Consider the following 9,612-nt stretch of genomic DNA (forward strand, 5'->3'; position numbering starts at 1 on the left):
TCTCTCGGAATATGTATTAACTTCAGATTGTACAGTATATATGTTGGGGACGATATTTGAGAGAAAAGATCTAGATAAGATTTATAATAAATTTAGACATATAGTAATATATTTAACTATATTAAAATTTGGAGATGTACGGGCTAGAAGCCCGTACAGAGCTCCTTCAACTCTTACAACTTACTTTATAAGTTCTTCAATTCGATCTCTAATTTGCTTCTCTTGTGCTTCCTATGCTTCCTGTGTCCCATACCCATTACATCTTACATCTATTTATACTAAAGATAGAGCATACTAGTAAAGACTAGAAAATTCCACATTGGGACTTACAAAGAGTAAATATAGTTTCTAGACTAATCTTTTAGTCAAACTTCTCTAGACTATTCTTCTCTTATTTCTACTTTAGAAAATACTCCATCTAAATATTTCTCCCAATACAAAGAGCTACATAGGAAATTACAAATTACTAATTTCCAACAATATATACCCACAATAATTGTGACTAGGTTCTCTGGTCAGTAAGCAACATCAACCAACAAAGAAAATTTTATGATCAATCAACAGATTTAATATGCCTAACATATGATTAATACCAAGTGTGTTGGGGATCTTCCAACATCTTGCATTCTCTAATAGTCATATGGATATACTGTACAATTAGTTTGTAAACAGTCTTTGAACTTTCATGGATATGATCTCTAACACACAAAACAAAGTACAGAATAAGAGACATAACTTTTAAATTGAATGATTTCATGCAAAGTTATTTGTAACCATCAGAGGGAAGTGACCCTTTTCAAACGTACTTACATTAATAGTACTGGTTTGGAAAGACACCAGAACTATCCTCTCCATGTTCATTGTTTATTGGTAGTCATTCATAAAAATGGATTTTGAACAATGGTGAAATACTAAACTTGCAACTCTATCACATTGATCGTCTTCTCGTAAGAACAAATTAGAAGAATCACACAAGACACAAAGCAAGTATATATGATTCTGAATTGTCACTATGTATCGCAAAATCAGAATTATTACTTAACTAATTAAACGATTCAAAATAAGACAGAAGGAAAGAACTTATCTGGTTTATAGCAGTTTTTGTTTCTCCTCTTCTTGTTCTTGTTTGTTTCAACAAATCTATGATGATCTTCATTGAAAATAAGCCTTCATTAGAATATAAAGTATAGGTCCTCTCCACTCATTGCCAATTGGTTTTGAGTTGGATGACCACAAACTTAACATGGTATCAGAGCTAGGCCCACACGTGATAGGCTTAAAAGCCACACGTGCTCCACGTCACCCGTAAAGAAAAAAAAAAACACACGTGTTAGGCTCAAAGAACGCCACACGTGAAGGAGCGTGTGAGTTGGATGACCACAAACTTAACATGGTTTATATTAGAACTCCCATAACTAACAACAACTGCTCGAAGTTTGCTTCCATAGTTCAAATCCCCGTATCAGCACAGGCACTCAAAGTGGTCGTAAACGTGAAATCGTCTTGTTGAGTTCGAGAGGTTCTCATGTCTAGAAACAAAAATTCATCCTGGGGAAGACCCATTTTTGAATAACTAGTACTAATCCCCTCAAAGTACTCTACAAAACCATCTTGATTCAAGGAGAATCGGTAACCATACACAAATCTTAGATATACCATGCATGTTAACTTCCAGTGTGCCTTAATTTCAACACGTTAATTAAAACACCCCATTCTCACTGAAGACGCCAACAGTTACTTTTCAGGTATCCACTATAATGACTACAAAGTGATTTAGAATAAAACCACTTTGTCATACAAAGAGTTGTTTGTCATATGATGAAACATCTTTCTGGTTATAAAGAGTTTCTTCACTATGTGAGCAAGTGTTTTGACAGTTTTGTGAGAATTTTATGCACACTCTGCACATCATTCCAATTGCAACTCTGAAGAGAAATCTATTATTGATTTAGTCGAAGTCATCCGCTTCTTTTACGAATGTAGTCGCAAACAAACAATTGTGATGCAATGTTTGCACTCTAGTTTGAAAGTCAAAGCGCACTTTCAAAATACAACCTTTCACTTCAAATTCTTTCATGTGTGAACGACATACACTTTGCAAATCAAGTTTATTGGATAATCTTCAAGTTACTGTTAAAGTCTCAAACAAAAAAGAATTCATAAATAAATACAATCACAAAAAAAAATACAATCACAAAAAAAATAGCAACAAATATGGAATAAGATAAGAGTAAGATGACTTATCTGATATATGATGATCATGCTTGAGTTCTTCGTACAACTTCTTCATTTCATACTATTGAATAACAAGTAGGTCAGTCTCCATTTGCATCAACTCCTCCATAATCTACTCCCGTGGCTCTATGTCATATAAATTGAAAAGACACATCACTTCTTCAAAAGCCAATCAGACATATCTCTTCAAACTACTGATCCACTTTGTTTATGTATCAACTTTAAATTGTCTTTGGTTGATACTATTATAAATGTAATTTATCCAGTACCGGTTCATCAACATAATTGTTGTCACAACAGTCTCCGACTTCACCAAATAATGCTTTAAGATTGTTATAAAATTTGTCTTTGGAAACACAAATAAGAGGGATAGAAGAGGGATGGAGATTTGAGTTGGATGACCACAAACTTAACATGGTATCATGAGCAGGTTATTTGTTCGTGTTTTATGCTTCCGCAAATTTCCAACTTTTCTTTTAGTTGTGATTATATTATTGTTCAATCGTGTATACGATTTGTTTGAACTTTTCCAAGATTAGTCTTGTGATTATGACAAAAAAAAAATCAAATAAAAGTAGAAGAATTTTTTCAACCAAGAATAGGAGACCCAAGATTATCAATGATTGTATGGAATTATCAAAGTTCATCGAAGACGCACTTCCTCTCCAACAAAGGTATGATTCTACGTTTATTTTTTATTTTTTTCGGTTTTTTTTTTTCGATTTTTTTAGACCTAACAATTAAAAATACAAGTTTTAGAACCAAAATCTCAAATCCGGTTCATTCTGAAACACCCAGATACAAATTTTCCCCGTTCCGGCACTAAGTTTAACTCGGTTTTCCTTAAGCCCGCGGCCAAACGGACCCTTTAGGAACACGCTGACCTAAGTCAACGAATGTTGACCCGTGCATTTTTCACATGCTGACTCCTTCATTGACTTAGTCAGCAATATTTGACCCGTGTTTCCTTAAAAATTGACCCGAGCTTCTTCTTCTTCCCCGCTCGAAACCCTTAGGGTTCCCTAGCCGCCGACCACCACAACCCCTCACTACCGACGAGATCTCCATTACCAATCAATCGTTTCCATTGCTTTGGACAAGCTACCAGCTATTCTCCTTTTGATTTGGTGAAGAATCAACTATTTCATAACCCGAAATTTCATATTTTTTTGAGTTTTCTTTCTCTAAAGATTAAACAATCGACGGTCGATTTTTGGCCGAATTGGATAGCTATAGTCTATACCAGTGATCAATTTGGAGTCTCATCCACATCACAGATGATCTATCTTGTGTAATTTTCCATTAACTTCTGATTTGGGAAACCCAAATTTTGGGAAATTTCTCAATTTTGGAAAACCCTAATTTAGAGGTTTCTAAATTTCCCTAAATTTATATTTGGGACAGTTTATCTTACCCACAGTTTTGTGTGAAATTTTATTTGCCACAGTTCCTCTGCTGGAAGTTTATATTGTGACAGACATCTAATGTCACCTATAACCAACTTTTACTAGTTGTGACACAATTTTTCTGTCACTTTCTCTTCTATTTGTGACACTAACATAGATTCATTTGATCTATTTTTCTTTCCGGATATACCCGTGACATTTTCAAAGTCATACTTTGTTTATGGCGATTTCATTTCTCTACCAAAATTTTGAACTTTTCTTTCAACGGAGAAAGAATCCCTATTTTGGATTTTCATTCCGGAATTCAACCGCGAAATTTTCATAATCATATATTTCTAATGATTATTTTCTTTCTTCCAATTCTATTTTGGATTTTTCCCACCAAATTATATTTTGGAATATTTTTTCACCTAATAGAATATCTCTTCCATGAATAGAATATCTCTATTCTCAATTCCGGAATTATATCCGTGATCTTGCCTTTTTTTGGTAATGAATTTCATGTCGACCATCGTTTTGGTTGTTACTTATCCAATATTTTTTGGTATTCTGACAATGATTTCTTGTCGATTTTAAACAAAACAATACTATTTTGTTTTCACTCTTAAAGTTCATACTTGACGTTTTCATACGACAAGATATTGATCATCACAACCTTTTAGTTGTTGACATTTTCTTCATACAATGACCAACTTTACATACATGAGAAAAATACATGTAATTTCGTTGTCATTGATTTTCGCTCAATTTTTTGACCGCAACTACCAACCTTTTGGTTGTGACTTAATCATCGTTCAATCATCTTCCAACGCATCCACAATCCAAAAGTTGCAAATAGACGAATACGACGAATCAAGAAGTATTTCCTTTTTCTCTCTCCAAGTCGGACACTTCAAAATTTACGTGCTCCAACTTGCGAGGGGGGTAATAGGATACGTTACATAAGGAGGATCGAAAATAGGAGATCCGGCGGTCAAGATAAGTTGCAGAAATAATATACGTGTGTAACACGTGTATGTACGTGACGGGTCGAGAAGACGAGATCTGACGATCAAGAAGAGTTCAGAATATTGAAGATATATTGAAGATATGTGAAGATTTAGTTTCTTATATTCAGAATATCTCTTGTAACTATCTAATGGTAATATTAGATAGATTTTGTATTATTTCCTAGTTTAGTAATTAGGAACTAGGAAACCCTAAACCCTAAGTCATCTATAAATAGGAGAGGGTTCTAGGATTCAAACTCATCGAGTTATGTCTGACCAATGTAACCGATCAACTCCCACATACAATTGTATGTAGTGAATTATTAATAAAGAATTATTTCTCCATGGATGTAGGTCTTGAGTAATCGACCGAACCACGTTAATTTATCGTGTCATTACTTTCTGTCCATATCTCCGATTATTTATATAATCGTGAATTTAACACTTTCCTTAAAGCATTATTTGCCCCCTCTTACTCGAGATTACCTGAAGGGTATTAGGCAAATTGCTTCCCAAGATATGACAAGCCTTTGTGAAACTACACCAAGTAATTTGTGGAGATCTCACTTAAGGAGCATTAGGACATAATGAGGATGGCAAAGGTCTTTCGATATTGTTTCTACATATTATTTCATCATCTTGTTTGTTTAGAGAAAACTTTATTTATCGAAAACAAAGAGACATTTTTCAAGTAGAAAATCTTTTCACAAAAAGAGATATCTCTCTATATAATTTATCAAAAGATATAACTATTAGACATAAATTTCAAATTCAAATATTATAAAAATCAATTTCTGATTTTATAAAATAGATTACTTAATAACTTGTCCAAAATTCCAACAGTTACATGTGATAGTTTTATGTTATAATAAAATGGTTAAAGCTTTTCCTTTCGTTTGGGGCTTTTTATGCTATATTCTGCGTGTTCAACCTAACTTTGTCTGACATGTTCAAGCAGTAAAAAGGTCGCATACTAGCATTTTACAAAGAAAATGTTGAAATGTCCGCCTATTTTGTCTGACAATACTAGCGGTCAAACAACATATATGTTTGTTCCTGTGCGATCCGGAGGATGTCTATGCATGGACTATCTGTCATGTTCGAATCCCACCCCTAGTCCTAATAGTTTGAGTGACTTCTCCCTTCCCATGCATTGAATCTTTGTTAGTAAAAAAACGGAATCCATTGCACATAAGTTAGATATGAATAGTTGTCTTGCTTTTATCATTAACATATAGTATGGAGAATAGAATATGACTTCTTATTTTAAAAAAAGGAGTTTCTATATTATTCTTTTGAAAATGGATAACTAAGAGTTATCATCACAAGGCATTGATATATGATGAATAGATATTCCAAAGATACATCAAGATATGAAGAGGTAATAATCACCATAACTTCTTGATTGAGCGTGAAAGGTCATATATATCTGTCTTTAAAGGTCATCCTACTAGACTTAAAATCCAACTAATCTAGTTCTACTTATATCCAATCAGCACTTTCATGGGATCGAATCTAAGACCTCTGTGTTGCGGAGTTAGTGTTCAATTACTACAACCCATGAGGATAGACTTAAATTACCATTAGGCATAATGGTTAAAACTAGTGGCGGGAAACAGACGCAGAAGACCGCTAACCGACCCGTTCGACACCGAGACAAAAAGGGCCCATGCCCACCCAATGGTCATAACGGTCAGTGTCCGACCGGCCCGAAAGAATTGACAAACGGTCACGGTCAAAACTCTTGTCGACGAACCGCCCGCTAACTGACCGGTACTAGTGACCGAGTAGCTCGACCAAATAACCCGTCCTCCTTTTCAGAGGCTGGTCCCGTCGAATTTTATAGACATATGATGGTCGTTGTATTTCATATAGAAGATCAAAGTCAAACTTTTTTAAATACCCTAAGTAACCCTAATTCTCTTTTCCTCTCTTTTATTCCAAGGTACAAGTAATTAATCCTACATATCACAATGTTATTGCTGCATCTTTTGTTATTCTTTTTTGATAGTTTACTGGTGTAATTTGATATTTGGATTTTCTTTTCTGTTTTTGCAAACAAAGTCAATATATTAATCTGGTGTTATTTCTGATAGTTTGGTGTGGTTTTGTCACGGAGCTAATTTTAATCAACTACATATTGTTCGAGGATGTGCTTTGTCATGGCCCTTAGGTCAGAAAAAGGTATGTCATCGGAAATATGAAGGTTTGTTCAACGATTAGCAATGTCTTAATTATATCTTGTCAAATGATGATCAAATTTATTTTTTTATAGTTATTTGTGTTTTTTTACTTAAACTTTTTCATGTGTAACTTGTAAATTATAATTTTATTTGTACGGTATGAAATTAAGTTATAAATTTCTGTAAATTTTTACTAGAAAGGCCGAACCGAGATTGACCAGTGGCCGACTAGCTCGATAAAATAAATGGTCAATAAACAGACAATTCTTGAAAGTGATCAATTGAAACTGTCTGTATAAATAAGTGGTCACTAATATTTTATGTCCGAATAGACCTATCTAATGAAGTTGAGCCTGTTATCGACCGGTGCTGACCGATTCCCACCACTAGTTAAAACAGTTCGCAAAAGTTATAAGCTTTTGGTTGGTTTCAGCTGTTGTGTATTCCTTGTCATTCACCGGACAACACTTGTGTCAATTAAAAAAATGACACGTGGGAAATTAAAGTCGGACCAAGATAAATACCATATTTGGAAAGAATGAAGTTAAGGATACGCAAACGTACATCTTGTGGACCATATGGTAGCATGAGTGAGCCCAATCGGCTGTATCAGGTCTAGAGTGAAACACTTGTCTCGTTCAATCAATTTGTGGGTCACCCTACTTCGACAATGATATTGGGAACATAGACATTTATTTTTTCTTGCAAGAGGAAACATAGACATGATACCACATATTTGACCATTAAAACCACATCACATATTGGTTTAAGGAGGATTTATTAGATAGTGTCATATATGGCTCCATAACTATGAAGTAATGACTCATGAAGTAGAAAGTTGGGAGCTACTTGATTATTTTTTATTAGGGAAACTTTACTCCCAAACAAAAAAAATATTATCCAAAAACAAATAACACTTTGTTATACATAATGTCTGCCCAAAATTAATGGATGATGGCACATGGATACATGGGTTGCAAATAGAGTTAGTTATTGTGGGTGCCTTGATGAGTAATCTCCCTTCCCTCCATGAACGTCCAAGTGGGATGTGATGAGAAGACATCTAACACTTGTTACTTAAGTTTGAACACATGTTCATCAAGGATGGAAGATATGGAAAACTAAGTGCCACCTCCACAAAACCACCTCTCCATCTCTCATTTGTTTTTCCTATAAATACCTTCACCACGGTTGTAATGGAGGAGAGATCATCCTCATGTTCCTCTTATAGACTTGACTCATTTTCATATTTGTGAGCTTTGAGATATTATATTAACATTCTAATATAATAATAGTGTTCAACTCTTTATCTCTATGTTTGTGTATTTCTATTACAACATCCTTTATCTCCATCTTTGTAACTTTTTAATTATAACACGTTATCAGCACGAGTCTCTAGCCAGCTGAAAGAAGTCGTTATTCTGCTCCGTTGCCGAAGTCAACATCTGTGAAACATCGAACAAACTAAGCCACTACTCCGTCTGGTGAAAGGTATAATATTTTCATTTATATTTCATAATGTCTAACCTTGCTAGACTTGAATTTGCAGCACTAGATATCACAGGTAAGAATTACATGGAATGGGCAGTCGAAGCTAGAATGACTCTAAAATACAAAAATCTCCTGAACACTATTGTTGAAGGGAATAATGCAGATGAAATGCTACGGGCTCATGCTTTAAGCTTTTTGAGACGTCACATACATGATGACCTGAAGTCAGAGTATTTGTATGTGGAAGATCCCTTGGCTTTATGGAATATCTTAAAAGATAGATATGATTACCTGAAGATGGTCATCCTTCCAAAAGCTCGAAATGATTTTATAAATCTTCGACTACAAGATTTTTCTTCCATTTCTGCTTATAATTCCAGTCTTTGTAAAATTTTTTCCATATTAAAAGTGGGAGGAGATATTATCACTGATGAACAGATGATAGATAAAACTTTGAGTACGTTCCATGCCTCGGATATTGTCCTGCAGTCACAATACCGAGAGCGACGTTTCTCTAAATTCTCCCAGTTACTGACTTGTCTTTTGGTCAATGAACAAAATAACCAGTTGTTATTGCATAACCATGAATCTCGACCCACAGGGTCTGCACCTGTGCCTGAAGCACATGCGATATTGTCAAATGATCATGGTAGGAAACAAAATTACAAAGGGAAACGTGGTTCCGGAAGAAACCACCAACGTGGATCCCGCACGAACAAATGGGAGAGAAACAGGCAAACCCCTTACCACCGGAAGTGGGAAAAGGGAGAAAATTCAAAGAATTACGCAGCGAGAAAGCCTGATAAAGTAAAGGGTAAAAATAATACCCCTCCCAAAGCTCGTGAAGAAGCTTGTTACCGTTGTGGTATGGAAGGTCATTGGTCCCGTACCTGTCGTACGGCAAGACATTTGGTGGACCTATATCAAGCATCTCTGAAATCTAAAGCTGCACCAGAGATGAACCACATGGAACTTGATCCACCATTGTGTGTTGGAGATTATCTCCCTGAAGGAGAAAATCAAACTGATGATATGTTTAATATTTAGTGTACTAAATTTTATGACTATTATGCTGCTATATTATAATGTAAAATAACTTTTGTCTGTTAGATATTAGATAGTATATTATATGTACCTGTAATAGTTTTGTTTATGTAATAAATATAAATAGTTGTGGTTTGAATCTTATATTATATTATGAAAGGTATGGATTCCAGAAGAAACATATCTAAAGGTGATGAAGATATCTGTCTAGCAGACAGTGGGACCACAAATTCGATACTTCGAAATACAAAATATTTCTCGACC

General features: G+C 34.7%; 1 protein-coding gene across 1 annotated transcript; it reads left to right on the forward strand.

Moving 5' to 3' along the window:
* Nucleotides 1–8,331: 8,331 nt before the first annotated feature.
* LOC147531923 (uncharacterized) lies at nt 8,332–9,390 on the forward strand. Its single transcript, XM_086649868.1, has 2 exons — nt 8,332–9,111; nt 9,352–9,390. Exons 1-2 carry the CDS (start codon nt 8,332–8,334, stop codon nt 9,388–9,390), a joined length of 819 nt encoding a protein of 272 aa, XP_086505994.1.
* The last annotated feature ends 222 nt before the right edge of the window (nt 9,391–9,612 follow it).

Source organism: Eschscholzia californica, unplaced genomic scaffold, assembly GCF_041429995.1.
Source record: "Eschscholzia californica isolate CP2 unplaced genomic scaffold, dmEscCali1.0.p SCAF_6, whole genome shotgun sequence".
NCBI classification, from domain to species: Eukaryota; Viridiplantae; Streptophyta; class Magnoliopsida; order Ranunculales; family Papaveraceae; genus Eschscholzia; species Eschscholzia californica.

Bases quoted from the DNA above. Each gene is read 5' to 3' on its own strand.
- LOC147531923 (XM_086649868.1), top strand. From the start codon at position 8,332: ATGTCTAACCTTGCTAGACTTGAATTTGCAGCACTAGATATCACAGGT. The intron at 9,112-9,351 runs GTAAAGGGTAAA...TTTAATATTTAG, and splicing joins CAGCGAGAAAGCCTGATAAA to TGTACTAAATTTTATGACTA.